General features: G+C 45.9%; 1 protein-coding gene across 1 annotated transcript in view; it reads right to left on the bottom strand.

Moving 5' to 3' along the window:
- The window catches only part of LOC119405115 (phospholipase A-2-activating protein), a 30,459-nt gene extending 10,136 nt beyond the window's left edge, over positions 1-20,323 (bottom strand). Inside the window, exons 1-9 of the mRNA XM_037671910.2 lie at positions 20,161-20,323; positions 15,912-16,105; positions 13,906-14,127; positions 12,923-13,241; positions 10,869-11,032; positions 7,215-7,369; positions 2,354-2,573; positions 2,160-2,225; positions 73-333 (exon numbers count right to left, since the gene is read on the bottom strand). Coding sequence (XP_037527838.1) covers positions 73-333; positions 2,160-2,225; positions 2,354-2,573; positions 7,215-7,369; positions 10,869-11,032; positions 12,923-13,241; positions 13,906-14,127; positions 15,912-16,105; positions 20,161-20,303 — 1,744 coding nt within the window. The 5' untranslated portion in view covers positions 20,304-20,323. The remainder of the gene's footprint in view (positions 1-72; positions 334-2,159; positions 2,226-2,353; positions 2,574-7,214; positions 7,370-10,868; positions 11,033-12,922; positions 13,242-13,905; positions 14,128-15,911; positions 16,106-20,160) is intronic.
- Between the last annotated feature and the right edge of the window lie 1,032 nt (positions 20,324-21,355).

The raw sequence follows: 21,355 nt of genomic DNA on the forward strand, positions 1-21,355 counted from the left end.
AAAAACAGACTGAATGAAAAAGAAAAAGGCAAATTCAGCAAGCAGAGAAGGCACAATAGAAGCCCTGCATACCTTCCGGCCAATGCACCACCTTTTCGAGAGCGGCCATCTGGGCATCACTGGGTGCTCCCGATGCACTGGCCAGCTCCATCAGGTGAACCAAGTCTTCGTCGTCCACCGTGTGAGCGGGAGGGACTTGGGCGTTGAATTCCCGCATCTTGCTCAGGATTCCCTGGATGTTGGCAACGTCAAAGCGGACGAACGACGTGTGGGGGAAGAAATGGCCACCGACAGTCATGTCGCCCGCTGCATTGTCGACATCCGTTGAGTCACCTGATGAAAAAAAAAATCACAGCATATCCACGGGGTGAATGATGATGAGTGGGGCGAAGCTCCAGAGGGAATCATTGATAAACCGTGAAATTCGCCCAGTACATCATATAAAAAGTGTGAAACACCGTGTATATATTAAACATCAAACTTTTATTGTACTGTTGGTTTACGTGGTCCCTTCATTATCACCGCTTTGTGATCGGTGACATGCAGGGAAAGTGTCCGCTCCCGAGCGAAAGAGAAAGCGCGCCAAGAGCGACCACATTCTCTGCTCGCCCTGTGAGAATTAACGGCAAGGCTAGAGGGAAGACACGACGCGAGGTCGGTAGCATGCCCAACGAAAGCCAACAGAACGCGATCCTGCAAGTGCTCCGGCTTTGCATCACCTCATGGTCCCATTTAGCCAAACATCTTGCTCAAGGTGTGCTTTGCGTTTTTCATAGAAATGATTTCTTTATTATGTACATTAAGACGAAAAGTTGAAAGCTCACTAGGGTATATCGCCCGCAAAGTATGTCTTTTAGTGTGATTAAATCGAGGAACACTACGATGTCTTGTAAATTATGATATCTAGTGAATTGCTCATCTAGTGAGCAATTCATTAAACTAGAGCTGGCTTCATACTACTACTACTACAGAGGAGGGAATGACCCACACCCTAAGGAGCTTCGCCCCTAAAAGGCCAGATCAGCTGAAACACAGTGATACGTAAAAAGTATGATGTCCTCACAAGCGAAAGCACCTAATGAACAGAGTTTCAGGCTCTGTCTTAAACAGGTTACAGTTTACGGAACGCAGTGTAACTTTGTTAACTCGAATTCTATGAGGAATGGACATTTGTGGAAGTAAAACGGAGTTCAAACAAGGAGCCTTTTTCGTGTACAGGAGTGCGTTTGGTGCAGCCATGTGTGTGTACATACGTAGGTAGGTGCTTCACGCGGTTATTGTCTGCTGAGCGCATCGGCAGCCACCACTCGTTAGCTTGCAGGTGATCAGCAGCGAGCACAAAATACAGGTAGGTAAGTAAGGAAGGCTGGTAGCTACATGCGCACCGTGCTCCCGCGTGCCCAGTGAAGGCTGTCACGTTATCTCAAAGTTTCAAAGATACGCTTATGCTGCAGGCAGGGGCGTACAAGAAAGGGTCATGCTTGTTGCTTGACACAAGGGGATAACAATAAACAACACAGCAGGCACCAATGCATGGCATGCGCGGCGCAGGAAACTGAAGTGCGCTGTGTAGATACAACGGAGTAGAGTGCGATATGATTTGCCAGTGTTACACCATGCATCAGCCACCACACTGTCCCGCTTTACCACTCTGAAGGTGAGGAGGACACTGAAGTGCACCCTTTCCCCAGCTGCCAGAAAATGCGTGCCTCCGCTTCAGCGGCTGCTCTCTGTCGCACGATGCACAATTTTAGAAATGCGTGCCCCAAAACTGTGTGAAGCTCAACCATATGACGAGCGGCACAAGAATAAGTTTAAATTTTTTGCCTACGTCTTCCTCTGCGGTAGCAGCGAAACTTCGCTATATTGAAGTTGCGGGTAAACATGTTTCGTTGCATTGAGGCTACACATGGCGTTCAATTTACGTGAAGTTATAGAAACAGAGATGCTTTATCATATCGAGAATTTTGTTATATAGTATTGAAGTCTGTTATATTGAGGTCTGGCTGTACTACGATGATCATAAAGTAAACACCCGTCGGCAAGCCACCTTAAATTGCCTTGATGAAGTACAAGTACTAGCTAGCAATCTAGAAAGTTACTCAGTTCTTTCAGCTGGCAGGGGAACATTATGAAAGTGATGTCTTCCTAGTGCTAACCTTGTTGCGATGATGCTTGTTGCGCAGGCTGGGGTGTTGAAGTTCCTGGGATATATCTTGAGCCACCTGAAAATTTCAAAATAAAATGTAACGCTCCATTTCTTTGGAGCATTTCTTTGGACATAACTTCTTTCCCCCATGCCACCCCTCCAAAATGATTGCAACAGAGCCGTTCAGAGCAGATGGACACTCACCTGTAAAGGGATCCTGATATGTACTAGGAACGGCATTCCCGATAACCATGCCCTTGGTGTTTTGAATAATGAAGTTCGCAATTTGGTCGAGGTAATACTGGTTCAGTTCGTGGCGGTGAATGAAGTTCTGCGCGGCGTGCCACGGGTCCTCGGTCACGTTGTATGGCAGCTTCATCTTCCCGCCGGTGTCCAAGTCAACGTCAAAGACGTAGTCGTACTCCTGCGTTCAAAGAACATTGCCGGAGAGACCAACGTTACCGAGCAATTAAAGTTGTCTAATACCCGTGTCACACGGGCACACTTGAAGGGCAATCCATTCGATGGCCATCGAAACGCCACACTCTATCGACTCAACGGAGTTGTGATACTGCTACATGCCACTGCGTGGTTCAGGTGTTTCTCGCAAAAATTGCATTTTTGTTTTCAAGCCACAGAAAGTTAATTTAAATCCACTTAAAAGCCTAAATATGTCTCTTATTTATGTTTAAACATTTAAATAAATTGTTTACGCATGAGGAAAAACTGTAATGACGCAAAGAAGATGGGGGCGAAGCGAAGACACGAACAGACAGACACGGGCGCCAACTTCCAACTGTTTATTATCAGAAACCGCGCCGATTTATATACGCTGCCGAACAAGGTAATCCCATAACAGAAATTGAGACATCGCAGAACTAACAATTCATCATGTGCCATAAATACAAAGACAAGGCATGCGCCAGAACTGCACTAACGCGATCAAACTATGAAAACATGCCAGCACCTATGAACACGTGCCAACCCTAGTGAGAGGCAAAATGAATAGCGCACAATCTAAACTCTACATGTCTAAATGCTACCTTTCAAAAAGATAGCTTCTTTCTCGCTTAGATCGAGTGATGGGGCACTAACGCACTGGCTACCTGCCCTCTTTATTAGAAACGCTTCAATTGTCTCCCTTTCAGTGCGGCTGTTTGCTCTCCTAAGAAACGTGGTTTGGCTGAAGTGTATGAAGTGAAGTATTTTATTCCGTACCGCAGAGTGGTCTGTTTGATGCAGTTCGCGAGTCCATCGAGGCTTTGGGTGAAGTAGACTTCCAGAACTATGCTGGGATGAGTACGGATCAATTTTTAGAGTTTTTACGATTTTATTTGCATTCCACCATCGTGTGTTTTAACGGTTCATATTATGTTCAGAAAAACGGCATCTGCATCGGCTCATCTGTGGCCCTGGTTTTGTGCGACATCTTTCTTTCATCCATTGACAAATGCATTCATGCCAAAACCAACAACAGCAGTGTTGTTAAGATTTACAGATATGTTGACGACTATCTTGTGTTTTTAAGTTTACCCGACACTAGCCTTGACGTAGCTGTTGCAGAATTAACTAACATTTTTTTAAAGGAATCTGGCGGACTAGAATTCACTTCGGGATTGCCTCAAGACAATTCCATTCAATTTCTGGATGTTAAACTTAGTTTCACGAAGGACCACCTGTGCTGGATGTATAACCCTAGGACTAAGAAGAGCCTTTTGCCGTATGACAGCGCACATTCTAAGCTAATCAGGAGAGGCATAGCTATCACATGCCTCAATTCAGCTTTGATTAAGTCATGTGAGCACCGTCTTGTTACGGGATTTAGTAATCAGATTAACAGGCTGAAAGACGCTCGATTTCCTCCCTCCGTTATCACGGGTGTGTGCGAAAGCCTCTTGCAGAAGTTGAAACGTGGAAGAAAAGTGCAGGAGCCAAAAGAAAAAATGAATACGCACGTAATTCCTTACGTTCACCGGCTCTCGCACAATATAAAGAAGATCGCAGCCAGATATAGTGTGCGCATTGTATTTTCCGCTCCATGCAAACTGGCCAGGATTTGCCCTTTGATGGCGGATAAGCAGCCAGCTGCTTGCTCCAAGAAGCACGCCACGCGATACACCGAGTGTGTCAGCAATGTGATATATAATATTCCCCTAAGCTGCGGTAGGGTGTACATCGGCCAAACAGGCCGGTGTTTCAACGATCGTGCAAGGGAGCACCGCTTGGCGGTTAGCAGCAACATGGGCGGGCACTTGGCAGACCACTGCAAGCACTGTGGTTGTGCGCCACACTTCAGCCAAACCACGTTTCTTAGGAGAGCAAACAGCTGCACTGAAAGGGAGACAATTGAAGCGTTTCTAATAAAGAGGGCAGGTAGCCAGTGCGTTAGTGCCCCATCACTCGATCTAAGCGAGAAAGAAGCTATCTTTTTGAAAGATAGCATTTAGACATGTAGAGTTTAGATTGTGCGCTATTCATTTTGCCTCTCACTAGGGTTGGCACGTGTTCATAGGTGCTGGCATGTTTTCATAGTCTGATCGCGTTAGTGCAGTTCTGGCGCATGCCTTGTCTTTGTATTTATGGCACATGATGAATTGTTAGTTCTGCGATGTCTCAATTTCTGTTATGGGATTACCTTGTTCGGCAGCGTATATAAATCGGCGCGGTTTCTGATAATAAACAGTTGGAAGTTGGCGCCCGTGTCTGTCTGTTCGTGTCTTCGCTTCGTCCCCGCCTTCTTTGCGTCATTACAGTTTTTCCTCAAGTTATGAACCAACTAGCTCAGCAACAAGCCCTGTTGTTTACACGTGGTTGTGCATATACCACCCAAATGTCTGTTTACTTCTAAAAAGGTTGTTGAGTAGTGAAACTATGGCAGCATTTGTGCGACTCAATGCGGCTAGCACATGCAGTAGACTCAGTAAACGGAAATCTTTTAAACGGAATTGCTGCTTAAATGGAACGCTGCCTCCAAGATGACTGGTTTCGGACTTGCTTAAATTCTGCACTCCTACTAAACGGAACATATTTTCCTGGTCCCTTCAGGCCCCGTTTAAGGGGAGACCCTGCTTCTGAAACATGTTTCTTGTTTTTGAGCATAGTATATTAATTATGAAACTTTCACAGCTTATGTATTTTTTATGTGATGATTTCAAACATGCAATTATTGTTCTAATACAATATGTAGTTTTGAAACTATTAAATAGTTTTTGTATTGTTAGGAGCAGGCTTTATTTCTGAACTGTGAGAGTTATCAAGCAAATCAGCCTATCACAATAACCTGGAATGAATACTGTATGCAATAAAACAAGAATGGAGGTTCTAGGCCCATTTGAACAAAAGTTATGGTATGTTGAACATTCCCAGCTTGATCCCAGTTTGAACGAGCTCGACATCACTCACTTGCCAAGTGTTCAACGTACCATAACTTTTGTTCAAATGGGCCTAAACATCCATTCTTGTTTTATTGCATACAGTATTCATTCCAGCTTATTGTGATATGCTGATTTGCTTTATAACTTTCACAATTTATAAATAAATCTTGCTCCCAACAATATACATGAAATATTTGATATTTTGAAAACAGCATAGTGTACTAGAAAAATAATTGCATATTTGAAATCAGGACAAAAATACATAGGCTGCGAAAGTTTCATAAAAATGTACTCAAAAACAAAGAAATATGTCTCAACACAGGCACGTCACTGTTGTCAAGAGTGTGCAGTTCACACACTTCAAGTGGCAAAAATAATTACCATTCACCTATACTATTTTTAGAGCATACTGGTTTGATTATTTCCTTTTTAATTGTGAATTGAGCACACTGTGAATGAGAAGGCACGTTTGCTCTATTTCCGCTTCCACTGCTTGACGGGGTTTCGATAGTTGTAGGGTGATCTGTTGACTTTCTTCAGACTATTGACGTGGTGGCCTTCAAAAGTGCCCGTGTAGCAGCTTGAACTTGACCAACGAGTCAATGGACTATTTGTTGAAAGGCCTTCCAAACGCCCGTGCTACACAGGTATAAAGCTTTATGATACTGTGCAGCTTTTGCACACGCACGCCACATATTTATTGATAGTGATCTTAACGACAGCCACGAGTGTCAGGGGTTTCTATCACGTGCGGTAACAATAAGTTTTGAGAAAAGCGACACTTCAGTATTGAGTGAACAGAACACAACTCTGACAAAATTGAAGGGGTAGCTGAAATTTCCCTGTCATTGATCGATTATTGTCCCCAAGTGCTCCCTGGGCCGAAGGGAAGACCAAGATGGCTTTGCAGTATGTCACGTGGCCGCATAAGTAATGAAATGTATAGAAACGACACCGATTAAGTTGAATCCCTCTACCCATTTTTAAAGGGGTCATGAAGCACCCCTCGGGCTTGGTGAGAAAACACATTCTGCAGATAACAGACACTGCTATGAACATCTTGGACAGATTTTGCAGTCGTGCGCCACAAGGAGAGCTTACAAGCAGGGTGCGAAGTTACCATTTTCTTAATTGCATTATTTTGATACAGAGGACCATCCTCACTCACTTCCTAGCTGCTGGCGGCCGCTGAATGACGTTGAACAGCTGGGTAGCATGCCATTGGCCAACAGCCGACATAAATAAAGTGTGGCGTTTGGATCAGATGCGCTTTTGCCACGTGGTGTCGCCACGCACTGGCGCAGAGCTCCATAGTCTGCTAACATTACACAGTGAGCCACACTTCCACACAAAAATAACACCGGGTGAGAGCGATCGCGTTTCATTACGCATGCTCACGGTCATGACACGTGCTGACATAACTTCTTTCCCCCATGCCACCCCTCCCTGCTTAGCTTCCAGCGCGCTCGTCGGGACGAGAAAAAGAGAGAAAGCGCTTAAATCACAGGACAAACCCCTGTAACTTCACCTGTTCTTGACGGAATCTAGAAATTTTTGCGGCAATCGATTCGTGAGGCAATAAACTCTGATACAGAAGTCATTCAATGATTGCTTGGCAAAGTGGTTCTTGACCCTTTTAAGTGGTCCGATCTCCGAATGTGCATGTAAAAAAAGCAAACTGGACCACTGACCTTTCCTTCGTACGTGATCTTGCCAACGGGAGTGTCCGCGTTTGGCGCGCCCACGACGTCCCCGATTTTCTGCCACGAATTGTCGGCTGCAACCCACTGGTATGCCGAGACCAAGTTGTCCTCTCGTATCAATCTTGTCTGGCCATCTCTCTGACCTGCCGAGACAGTGCATCGCCAGAAAGACATCAGTATGCTGTCTATCCAAAATGATGAACGCAGCATTACAATAATGTGCACATTAGCTTGAATATGGCAGGAATGAATAAACAAAGAAGCACAGTAACAACATAGTGTAATCAGTGGCGTGGCAACAACGTGCATTTCCTCACTTGGAAAAAAGTGTGAAGCAGTACCTGCATGGATAATGAGCGTGCACCGACGCACACACCAACCAATGATACATATCCTGGGTTTTACATGACAAAAGCACAATATGATTATGAGGCACACTGTGGTGAGGGACAGTGGATTCATTTTGACAACCTGGGGTAGTTGGATGTACAACTAAGTCTAAGTTCTGGGTGTTTTTGCGTCTCTCCAGTATCGAAATGCGGCTGCAATGGATAGGAATTGAACCTGTCTCTGAGTTTAGCAGTGAGACACCTCAGCCACTAAGTGTGTATCCAAAAGGGCTTCGCATGCCAGCGATTGCTGCATCATCAACTGCTTGCATTTTCCAGTGGCACAGGCCTAGTTTCCTATAATTACCTAGAGGGAACTGTGGCGCTGCAATTGTTCAGCCACCATGGGAATGATGGGTAGTACACGGATTTGCCTAGTCTTCGTGCTTACGGCTTCAAACGCACTTGTGGCTTTGTTTAGTGCTGTGTTTTGGAGTTTGTTTCGGATAAAAGAATGGACCGTTGCGAACTCCGTGACCAGATTTGAATTGGTTGAGCCTAAAAGGTTAAGGTGGAGAAGTGGAACTACTGAACTTTTTCTGAACTTCGCCTTGCGACAAAGCGGATGCAGGAGACTCGGAGCCAAACGGAGCCGAAAGAACGAAGTTTAGACAAATCCGTGTACTACCCATCATTCCCATGCTGGCTGAAGCGCCATGCATTGCAGCTTCCATAGACCAGAGTTCCCTCTAGTGTATTTATAGGAAACTCTATGGCACAGGCCACAACTACAGTATGTAGGCTTTTGCTAACTTGACCCAGCAGTTTAATTTGATTTTTTTTTATGTTTTGCTTAATTTAATGTCTACTCAGCGAGCCCTGCTCAGTAAAAAGGCACACAAGAAGGTTAGGTAAAGGTTTATGGGGTCGAACATGCGAAACAGACCTGGGCTATGAGAGACACCATAGTGGAGGGCTCCGGTATGGTGGCTAGAGGGGGAAGTGTGACGGGCGAGAGCGGAGGGCTGTACGAATTCCCAATGAAAGATGGCGGTCACACCAGGTGGCGCTACCTGCGCCGTAGGTGCTTGCGGCGGCATTTGCCTGCTTTGCGTATGGCCGCTAGACGTTAGTTTCACTTGTTTCTAATAATCGCTTATACCCCGCGCCCGTGTTGTTAAAGGCGCTACGTGTTTGTTTCGCTAAGAAGCATGTGTTGCAAGTTCTTAGCGGTGTTAAGCAAGAGGGAAAAAAAAAAGAAAACCAAGAATGCTTTTAAACCAGACAGAACTGGCGTGCCTCCATGTTTTCATATTTAAATGTTTCTTAATATCGGTTTGCTTCAACATGTTTAATCTGCTACAGTGTGCAAAAACTGGGCTAGTTGGTTGATTTTCATGGTAAAAGCAGCGCAAAAAGACGACAACACGAGAAGAACGACACAGGACAGGCGCTGAACTGTTCAGCGCTGGTTATGTGTCATTCTTATTATCATATTCCTTTTGCGCTGCTTTTACCATATTAGTCTGCTTCAGTTGAGCTAAACCACTTGCTCGGCTGCATAGCTCAGCTGACATTAAAGTGTTCTTTCTTCTTGGTCAAGTGTAAACTGTTTACAATCTTAATAGAACTTTTTGTTGGGCTAGTTGGTACATGCTTACTGAAAAACGAAAAAGACGCGTACGCGCTGTGGTTATATATGATGCTGATGTTCTGGGAATAAAGTTAGTTGCGAGTGACGCCCTTTCTGTCCTGTCCTTACTTTTTTCCTTGTTTACAATCGTTCATAGCGAGTATACTGGCTGCAGTGCAGCGCGTCTTTTTTTTTCTCTCTTAGTCCGCACCCACCTACCCCCCTCCATTTCCTCTGTATTGTAGGGGGTTCTCTTGAGCGCGAAATCTTCAAAGCATTTACATTTTCCGGCTACTTTTCCTTGAGAAAATTGAAGTGCTCTTGAGCGCCAAATGTTCAAAGCATTTACAATTTCCGGCTCCTTTTCCTTGAGAAAATTGAAGTGGAGATTGGAATGCTGCAGCTGGAGGCTCTTTGATACTGAGCATTTTATTTTATTATTTTAGCGATAGTTCTATCTATGCAAGGACCAATGATTTCTGTTAACTTACGGCTTTAGATGCATACTAAATACATGCAAGGACATGTTTATTTATCACACATTTGTCATCCCATAATTATGTCAGGCATTTATTATCACATACTCCCCTATCACGTTAAGAGGTCAAATTACTTGACCCTCCTCAACTTCAAGTTTTTGGCGCTCCCTTTGGACACTCCTGTCTGCTTTTCTTTTTTTGGTAAATTACTTCGCGGTGCGTTCGGAAACACCGTAGGCACAGCGTCTTCTGACAAACGCGGGGTATCTCAACAACCTCACCGTTTATAATGTGTTGGTATATCCTTCCGATGAAACTCACGTCGAAGTGCCGCTCGCAAACAACGCTGTCCCTCGTCAGCGAGTCCGCTTAATATTACGAGCTGTACGAAGCATGTACTTGCGCGATTTGACGGCATGGTTCGCAGAACACGTGGGTATAGTGGCGGGTAAACAAACGACGACAGCGAAGGCAAGGCATCCGAACAAGGTGACGGCACAGCACAGAGAAAACGAACGAGTCCAGACGAGCCAAAGCAAGCGCGGCGAGAGCAAGCACCTACTACTACACCAGTGCCCCTTGCGGCGGCCAGAACTTTCATTGCGTTCCGCGCATCGCTCTCCCACGGCGGGTATACAGCGCCCGTCACACTTCCCCCTCTAGCCACCATAGCTCCGGGTAATTTCGACCACCTGGGGTCTTTCACGCACCGACATCGTACAGCACAACAACTTATTCTTGGGCGAGTTGGTACTTACTGAAAGACCCGATATTGTAGCGCAACACTCAAAAAGACTAAGAGACTGACAGGTGAGGAAAAAAAAGAGTGCCACAGAGACTGCACAGTACACGGGCCTCCCACGCTTCGCCTCCACTGAAATGCAACTGTCGTGGCCGGAATAAAACCAGAGAATTTGTAGGCGCAAAGAAGACACGGACGAGAAGGGAGACACACACACAGGGCGCCTGTGTGTGTGTCTCCCTTCTCGTCTGTGTTTTCTTTGCGCCTACAAATTCGAATCATGCATTACCAACACGCCCAGTTGCTCACTCTAAAACCAGACACTTTTGGGTTAGCAGCCAAGCATAAAAGGACCATTTCAGGGCCCTCTAAGGCCCACTTAGAAAGAATGAAACACGATATCTGGACAGTGGAAGCAAGCAGCTGATCCAAAAGTGAAGAGAAGCCAGAACGAGTTACCTTGTTCAAAGAGGGCTTCCTTGCCAGGCAGTTCATTGATCTTGAGGTCGCCGATCTCCTGAGCTGGCAGTGCAAACTTGGCGACTGCCTCCGCAAACGCCGCCTGCTCCTCGGGCGGCGCCTGAAGCTCTGCGTGCCTCGTGAACACCCGAGCGACGCCATCACTGCATGCAAGCAAACGTAAGATATCTGCATGCACTGCAAATTGGAATACAGTTGAACCTAGTTCCTGTTGAAGGACTGGGCATGCAAACACGGACACAAGAAAGAAGTCAAGACACCACAAACACCTACTAACAACTGAAAAGGCGCACAGCAGTGGAAAAAAAAAGTAGGTCATCAACAAAGGCATTAACTTGCATCGTCAATATTTTCCTCTGTCCCTTGTGTTAGAGCAGTTTTATTTGCTGCCATGAATCTGTATGTATGCAGGATTATAGGAAAATCCATGCACACCAACACGTGCACACGTTTTAAAAACATTTTTAGTGTTAGAACTAGAGGGCTGTGCTGTCTGAGAAGTAAGCTTCTTTCTGTATTAGTAGCGAGGCCCTTAAGATTGTGTTGGCTGATAACAATGTCCTGTGCATCCATAGGTTACCAGTGCAAAAAAAAAGTTAAACTGCTAATGCACCTTCACATATGGTCACTGATGTTGCTGCAAACTGTGTGATGCAAGCGGGAGTACACATTTTCAAATGCATGTGTTCCTGCGCTCATAGTTAGAGTGTCACTCATTTTTGTCTGGGCACAGGCTTGCCCAGTAAAGAGAAATATCGGTGACTAGCACCTTTGCCACTGCCTCATTTTTTTGCCGCCACCACAATGCAACAATGCCGTGCCGCTACAGTCGAGCCCGACTATATCGAACCCGTTTATATCAAATTGTCCCGTATATCGAACAATTTCTAAACACGGTAAATTTACATTGAGAATATATAGCAAAAGTTACTGTTACATCGAACGAAAATAGCAACGACAACCGATATATCAAACTCCATGTGCCTCAAAAGTGCCCCAGCAAGTTGGCTTTCCCTCGCGGTGTCGGGGAAAACTGCCGGCGCCACCCTAGAAAAAGTGGTTTAGACCCGGTTGTGCACGGGCGAACACCCCCCTGCAGGAAATGATCCTGGCCCGCTCGCAGCGCTTACAGCCAATCAGAGGCCGTTGTGCTTTCTCCGAGGTACAGAGGCGGTAGAAGTGAGCGCCATTTTTTCTTTCTTTATGCTTGGGTGCCTGCTGCTGCCTGTTTTCCTCGAGTCCTCATTCAGCGTGGTCCGTGCTGGTGGTGTTGCCTGTTGGTGCTCTGTGAACCTTCGTGTCGGCAGGGAGCTTAAGATCGACTTGCTCGGAGCTCTTTCTATGTTGAGTAGATCGTGGGCAGATGTCACGAAGGAGACGATCCAGAACTGCTTTAGGCGTGCTGGCTTCCGCATGCCTGGTGATGACACCCCAAATTCCGATGACAGCACTGAAAACACCGCAGGTGTTTCCGCCGAAGTTTGGAGCGAGCTGGCAGAGTTCCCGGGAGCTATCGACGGATCGACATTCGACGAGTTCGTCAGTGCGGACGATGATGTCGCCATCATGGGTGAGCTACAAGATGAGGACTACGTTGCAGACGTCGTGCCAATGACGAGCCAAAGCGACAACAATAAGGAAATTGACGATGGCCCATTGCCTACATCCTCCGAAGTGATTAGTGCACTTGCGTTGGTCCGGCGCTATTGCGTGAATGTGGAAGGTTGCAGCCTCAGCTGCTCCGACTCGTTGGACAACGTGGAGGTGTGTGTGCTGTCGCAGGCAGCGAAGTCGTTGACACAAGAAAATCCAGGACTATTTTGTTCCAAAGTAGGGCACGCAAGTAAGCCACCATATTAATAAAGTACTTTTCTTATTGTTATGTGCCTTTGTGTCAAAATCCTATAGCGGGCCTATATCGAATTATGCCATATATCGAACTAATAAACGTTTTTTGGCGAGTTCGATATACCCGGGTTCGACTGTACCCATTTTTAAGAAACTCCACGCGCTTTTCAAAAGCACGTCCTCACCTTGTGCCAGCAACGATGTCTCCATTGGCCAGGCACGCCACCGACCACACCGAATGCGCCGGCATCGCGATCGTCTGGACACAGTCGCCACCAACTGTCCAGATGCGCACAGTTCGGTCTTCGCCGCACGTGACAAACTCTTCCGTGCCAGCGGGAGAGTCGGGTAGTGTGCAGATCGAGTAGATGTAGTTGGTGTGTCCGGTGTACACACGCAGGCAATCTCCGGTGGCCGTCCAGTGCCGGATGGTCTGGTCGTTGGAGCTCGAGAGAAACTCCATATTGGAAAGAATGGCTAGACCGCGGACGCAGTCCTCGTGACCTACGAGAGTGCAGCAAGAGGAACAGGTTTAGGGGAAGTGACGAGAAGTGCCGAACAAAGAGCGCCGCTATAGCTTATTCTTTGCCTGCTCCTCCGCGTTGAACATGTTTGGAGAGAGTGTGCTAGGCTTACATAAGAATGGTGCCAAAGAAAGCAGTTGCCGCCCGTACAAACACAAGCCCCCTTATTGAAATGTTAACTCCAGCAAAATTCCTTTTCCAGCGACTTCTCATAAATACCGAAAGAGGAAAAGGTTTACTCGAGATTCAATAATTAATAATAAGTCACGGTAATCCAAAATTTCTTGGTGAGCAATGAGAAATCTTGGAGTGGAAATCTGTTCAAAATTAGAATTCTTGGTTTACAACACTATGGGTTTGACATGACAATGTAATTACGAAAGAAGGGGAATTGTTTGAGGGGCTTGTTTTTTTGTTAGACACAATGAAACCAATGGTTCATAACTAATGGTTTCATCAGTTATGACAATAAGATTGCGAGGCATGCAATAGTGAACAGATATAAGAGAGCAGAGAGCAGCTGCAATGACACGTCCGCTTCACCACAATCTCCCTCCCTTGCCACGATTCGCCAGATTCCTGTGGCCTCTGAGTGCCACAGACAAAGGCCTGTCCTATTGCTAATGAGATGAAATATAACTCACCAGTGTAGATCCGTTCGCATTTTCCTGCCCTCCACAGCCTCACGGTCTTGTCGGCCGATCCAGTGAGCATGATCCCCTGCTTGGGGAAGATTTGGACTGCCCAGACTGTGTGCTGGTGGCCCTCGAGGGTCATCACGCACTTCTGGCCGTACCAGACGCGCGCTGTCTTGTCCCAGGAGCCGCTGAGAAGCGTGCCGAACTGACCTGCTGCCAGGGCGCAGACTGCAAAGGCGGATAACAACATGACCCAGCAGAATGTCAAGTATGAAGAAACGGCAGGTGTGGTGAAAAAAACGGGAAACTGACAACCACCTGTTTGTAGCCTGAAAGATTTCTCAGAAAGAAAGCTTCTTGGTTGAAGAAACATTCTTCCTGGTCCGGGGATCGAACCCGGAACCAACACCCCTTCATGGGGGGGTCGCTCTACCAAATGAGCAAACTAGGAAGCTAGCAATTGGCAGCGCAAGGGCGAATTCATCGACAACTCAAAGCACATGGACACAGAATACTGCAAATCGTTTCTGCGGAATCCCGCAACCAGGGGTTGTCAGTTTGAAATTGCATCACTCCACTAGCAACACTGTGCACTATCTCCATAAACTCGGTTCACATGTTTACGTTGGCACAATGAAGTCAGTCTGTGGCGTTTCGTACCCAGGGGAGCCAAGAATGTTGTGCACTTGTGGGTAAGGTGCAGGCCTTCGAATGAGGTTGCGAGGCCCAAGTATGGGTGTGAAACGCCGCAGAAGAACAAAACGTACGCCTCTCACTGAGACAAATTCAAGACGTAAACACATGACCCGAGGTTAAAGTAATGATCGCTCAGTGGCGCAAAGAAGTGATGCAATTCCAAAACGAAGCTAAATATGTACAACAACATAAGGCATGTATACTACACATACACATTCAAAGAAAGCTAACTGCAGTCGGTACGTAGCTGCTGCGTGTGTGTGGCCACAGGTGTTTTCCCATTATGTTTTACTGCAGCCCTGATTATAACATTGAAACTGGGTCTTTTCTGCTGTGCCATTGTTAGGTCATTGTAGTTACAGCACTCATCATCAGCTTCAACCTCGCCACATGGCAAACAGCCAAGTCTACCAAGTCTACTGGAAACCCGATTCACCCAAAGCAACCTGCAGTTATGAGATTTGAAATTTAATTGAAATGATGTTAACATGGTTGGATTTCGATCCAAAAAAGAAAAACCAACAAAAGAAACAATTAGGTGAGTAGAGGTATATGTCGTCAATGGGTGCAGATCGAAAATGAAAATAACTAACACTACGGTAACCTTTTTAAAGGTTACCATCATATGCAGCAAACATAGCTAAGCAAACAAACAAAAGATATATATGCATTCATTAACACCAATAGTCAGAGATACGAGCATTTACGAGGCCATGAACCACCCCTTGGGCTTGGCGAGAAAACATATCCTGCGTATAGCAAACACTGCTATGAACATCACAGCCACATCTTGCAGTCGTGTGAGGCAGAGAGTTTAGAAGCGGAGCGTGAAGTTGGGATTTTCTCAAGCACCCTCTTTTCATACAGAGGCCTGTGCTCACTCTCTTCAGAGCTGCTGGCGCCTGCTGTTTTGACGTCGAACAGCGGGTAGCATGCTATTGACCAATAGGTGACCCAAGTCAAGAGCAGCATTTGGACAAGGTGTGCTTCTTGGCCCGAGCTGCCGCTATGTGCCGATGCCGTGCTCCAGAGTCTGCTAATATTACACAGTGATCCACACTTGCACAGAGGAATCACAACGGGAGAGAGCAATCATGGGTCATCACGCGCACTGAAGGTCATGACGCACGCTGACTTGCAACGAACCCCTGCAACTCAGCTTGTTTTTGACGGATTCGAGAAATTTTTGCGGCAATCCGTTTGTGAGGCTAAAAATTTTGATACTGAGTGCATTTGATGATTATACCGAAAAGCACTTCATGACCTTTATAAGCATAGCACTACTTCCGGAGGCCACAGAGGCCTGAATGACGTACCGGCTCCGCTATGTCCCAGCAGCTTGTACAGGGGCTGTGGCGAATCGGGACTGAAGCAGTAGATGCTGCAGTCGTTGCTGCCCACCAGGATGAAGCCGGACTTGTACTGCTCCGAGGGTGGCACCGTGCACACGCTGGACACGAAATTGCTCGGCCCCATGAGGCACTGGCTTTCATAATAGTCGCAGCTGCCCCTGAGAGAGAAGCAAAATCGGGCCTCTGACAGTCTCGTATGGCTGGTTCGCGACGTTTGCGCTACCCCAAACAAGGCAAACACAATACTCTCGATGCAACTAGGCTTGGCCGAGGAGCTTGCTACAAAGACTACTAAACGAAGCACGGGTGCTAGTGTCTTGCCCTGCCAAGTTTAGAAAACTACAACCGGAAGACAGCAGAGGGGGTCAGAGAACAAACAGGGGTAACTGATATTCCAGTTGACATTAAGCGATAAAAATTAACCTTGGCAAGCCACGTAATGCATAGGACAGACAACCTGTGGCCAGTTAGAGCAACGGAATGGTTACCAAGCTATATAAGAAATGCGGTCGAGGATGGCTGGCAGTTATTTGAGGTGATGAAATTAAGCCCGCAGCCATAAATTGGAATCAGTTTGCACAGGGCAAGCTGAATTGACTGAATGCAAAGTTTCACAAATCTGACACTTTTCATACTTTAGCTATACAGATGCCAGCTATGCCCAAGGCCCAACTTGACAATGCACACACCATACAGTGTAGAAGATACGCAAAAAATGAAGAGACGGAATTGTCATGTTCCATTACACATATGCTTCAAAGTACCCTAAAACGGTTTCTCAAGTTACGCAAGTGGTTAGGCTACAATTGAAGTGAATAATCTGCACCACAAGTTAAGCATAGCACCTTGCATCAAGGGAGCTAAGGGGCATTAAAGGTTACCCTCCTCCCAAGTCGTGCTTGTTCTCAACTTCGTCACTGAGTGTATGGGACTAAGCTTCCCACTCTGCGATCATCTGCTAATGTGCTGTGAATCGCAAAGCCATGGTCCGCGTTCATTTGGTTAATTTCTATGCCACTAGATTCCAATGCAAAGTGGCTGCTTGCATTCGGTTTTTTGCACAAATGCTAACAAGACGATCAAATCTGTTGCACAAGTGGTACCCCACCCCCCCATAACAGGAAAGCTCAAAACTTCGTGCAACAGCACACTAGGAAGTGATGCGCATGTTTGCAACTTTAGAATATGTTACACACTTTGCGCAGAACTCTTAGATCAGTCTGTTAATTATCTGAACGACCTATGCTACTGCCTAAACAGGTTTCTAAAAGGCTGTCACAAATGTTTCAGGGTCAATTTGAGTATTCAGCATACAGGAGTACAAAAAGATGTGTGTCTGGTAATGTTTCATCTCATTGTTGCAAGGAGACTGCGGTAATAAAATAAAGAGGCAGGTGCAAACAGCAAGCTAATCAAGACGAATTACAAGTTTGCCGTTTTATTCCTCATGGTGCTAACATGAATAAAGAACAGCCACACTAAACCAGTAACTTAACATATGCCTGTCATGTAAAGGAAGATCATAATTCCTTGCACAGAACTGACTTGATAAAAAGATCCTGCAAAACAAGCAGCATAAGGAATAACTTGTATGTTGAAGCATTCGAATGCCCCAATGTTTCTTTCCAAGTAGGCCCACCATACAATGCAACAAATGTTCTTGACAAATGCTCTTTAAATTCTGCACCATTGCACTTAGTGTTGCTCTTTTTGTACAACTTTGCTGTTGCAATGTCTTGTTTGAAGATTCATTTTTGTAATTCACTATGCAACATGTTCTGCAGTCATTCAATCTGATGAACCAGGCACATGCACTAACTAAGCATTGTGACTTCAGGTCAAATGTGGATTGTTCTTATATCTTTCAATTAAGTGCCAAGCTGTAGAATATATCACTGCATAATCTGCCATTCCCAACTTTTGTAAGTGAACTGCCAAAGCATGCTTCAAGAAGAAGCTTGCTCATCTTTTATTGTATCCTGTGTTGCATTACAGTCATCTCATGCCAACTCTATCCTGCCATGTTCTGTACAAAGCAGTAGCCTGTACATGAAAACAAAGAGTGTGCATTACATGTAACATTACTGTAACTCAGCAATGTTGTTTTAAACATGTAGAATTCACTTCCCATTTGACCACTAAAGTTGGTGGCATGTAACGAAAAATAATGCAAATACCAAGCAAAACTTAATCCCCCAATACCAAGTAAAGCAAATTGCCATATCATTCCCCAGCCTAGCTAGCAAGTACATAATGATCACCTAAAATGTCAAGCAGAGCTCATATATGGTAGCCTAGTGCTTGCAACATCTGTCGCTATGAATCTAGTGGGACATATTTCATAACGTGTGAAAACGATTAGGTAGCTAGCTCGTGAATCTGGTTATGATACGCAGTGAGGACAATGCAAAAGACAACTGTGTGCTAACGGAGGAAATGCACATGTGATGTGTTGTCCCATGCATTTCCTGTGTCTGCGTGCAGACATCCGCAAAGCAGTCTTGTGCAAGGAAACGGCGTGTACATGTTTGTTGCAGCAAGCCACAGCATGATATTTCCCTGCAACTTTATTCTGAGGAAAATTCTTGGGCTCTTATATGCCAGAACCATAACATGATTACGAGGCACTCATTAGTGGAGGATTCCGGATCGATTTTGACCATGCAGGGTTCTTCCAATGCGCACCTAAATCTAAGTACACAGCCAAGAAAATTTTCAACAGTGCGGAATAAACGCCAATCGGTAAGAGGTTTTTCTTCACTATGAATTACCAACTTGCCCAAACGCTCACGTTAAGTACACAGCTGTTTCTTGCATAGCACCCACACTGAAACGTGGTTGATGTGACTTGGAATCGAATCCGCATCCTTTTGTTTGGCCGCACAATACTTCAGCCACCAAGCTACCACAGCAGGTTGCGACATTATCCCACCTAAACAAAATACATAGGTAATTTCAATTCTATATTACGAGTACTTTGTGCACACTCACTGAAAACACAGCAGTGTATAGAATCGGCAAACAGACACAGATTGCATGAATGATATGAATTTAGTTTCAGTTTCTCAAGGTTGTCGAAACTAAGGCAGTCAACTGCAGTGCAATATGCCACTGTGCATTAGATCAGGAAATGTCATACCGTGACTAAGGATCAAGAGCACAGTGAAAACTTTTTGTGTGATAACTTGTGTTCCCCAGATAACAGGGTCAACTGTGACCATGCAAAATGAGGATATTCAATGCCATTGAAGCAATACTGCTTAATGCATAGGAAAAAACAAAACCGACTACGAAAATATGCTGTGTTGATCTCTGCTAGCGTGGACAAAAGGTTTCTGAAGCAATAATGGCCACGCCGGTTTTTTTTTTCTTTTACATACATTTTCAATTACTCTTATACATTTTCTTCTTTACGGGACTCTGCGCCGGCATAAGCAAAGAAGGCGTGTTTTTTAGCTCAAGAGCAACCCGGCATTCAATAGTGGGTCAATGCGCTCACGGCCATCATCAAGGCCGGCGGATCTGGGCACCGCCGGGAATAGAATGCGAAAGTCGATAAAAACGACGCGCTGCGTGGAATGGCATGGTTCGCGCACGTCAAAAGGGCCTTTTTACTACTATTTTACAGGTGACACTCCGAGAATTTAGGTGTTCCTTACGCCAACGACACCTATTATAAAGTTTTCCCGCGGGGCGTTACTTTTTTACCAGGGTGTAAGTACTTTTCGTACACGGTTTGTTTACGCTTTCTTCGGAGGGTGTTTCTATGCTACAAAACTTGCACCACGGTACACCGTTTACTACGTGCAACCTAACCGTTCATTCCGAAACATGGCTCGAATTTGCAGCCGTTCGCTTTTGCATACACGCAACCTTCAATATCGTAAGCGGAACTCGACGTTAGTTTCACCGATGCCTGCGACGATTGTGTTTGTCGCAGCTATTTGTGTTCAGACGTCAGCAACAACCTGTCTGAATGACTAGTAAGATGGATAAACGAACAAAACCAAACGGGGGAAACCAGCGAACAAACTACGCCGCTATCTTTAGGCCGCAGTATTCGCGCAAACTAGAGTAAACGGGTGCAGTTACGCGAATACGTAAAACAAACAAGAGCGATAAAACTGTCGCTGCCGGTTTACACAGCTCCCAGAGGCCGGCACCAACGGCGAGCTCAGATCGTTGACAAACAGAGACGTCGGTGGGTACGCACTCATTTGGCAGCCAGATCCGCGTCGTTCGGTCCCTCGAGCCTGTGACGATGGCACCTTCGGGTTTGTGTGCGGCCGCAACGGCCCTCACGTCCATCGAATGACCCAGCAAGGAGCATCGCAGCCGGTACGGCGTCGCCGCCATCTTTCACCTGGGATGTGGATGAATGAAAGTTGGCCGCCGGTTCGCCCGAGCGCATCTGCTTTAGTTTCGCATCACCCAAACAGCCGCTACTTTGGCGTTTTTCCTTCAGCGCCAGTACACTGTAAGCGCCAGCTAAACAAAAGAATGGTACACGCACATGAGTTCATTGTTGCTTTAAAGGGACACTAAATAGAAAAACGATTTTTCTCGTATTAGTAAATTAGATTTTTACGATACCGAAAGCACCACACTTACAGCGAGAGGAAGCTTGGTAACCGAGGAAACGCGCAGAAATAAAATAGAGGTAGCGACACCGCCTTGAATTTCCCGCATCAGCTCGTCATGACGTCACAGATTTAGACGGCGTCTGCTGGTGACTACGTAGTCTTTTATCGGTAATTGACCCAGTCTTCGCATACCAAGTTTCAGAAAACTTCATTTAACCAATGGGACCAGAATACGGAAAAAGAACTTCGAAATTCGTGACGTCGCGGTGACGTTCACGCGCTGAAATTTCGGCGCGAAATTCAAAAATAAAATTTTGACCTCTTCTCGTAACTAACCTATGATGGCGAAATTAATGACAACGGTGTTCGGAAAGAATAGGTTACCTGTCTAAGCTGATTTAATTTTTTGTTTTAGTGTACCTATGAGGCATAAAAGGTCATAAGGGGCCGCAAGAACAGAGGAGAAAGGTAAAAGTACCGCGGCCTTTTCAATGCGCGTTTGACTGGAGCCCCTGAAGGAAGCAGATACGCTACTACAGGCCTGCAGGGAGCAGATATGCGAATAGATCCACCATTCTGTTCCAAATCTATGCAATGAAGTCACCTCTCGTGCGCGCAGGAACTAAACAAAGCAGGACATGGTGGTGCCACCGCTCTACTTTATCCGGCAGTTACAAGAGTAAATTATGGCCTCCGAGATTGCGCGCCGGCAGGTTTTGCTCAAAGATGCCGACGCGCCATCTCGGAGGCCATGGTTGAACTGTGACTTCGGTAATTTCGCGCGCGCGACCACGATTGCAGCTCCAAGGTTGTTTGTGTCCTGTA

Source organism: Rhipicephalus sanguineus, chromosome 9 (genome assembly GCF_013339695.2).
Source record: "Rhipicephalus sanguineus isolate Rsan-2018 chromosome 9, BIME_Rsan_1.4, whole genome shotgun sequence".
NCBI lineage: Eukaryota > Metazoa > Arthropoda > Arachnida > Ixodida > Ixodidae > Rhipicephalus > Rhipicephalus sanguineus.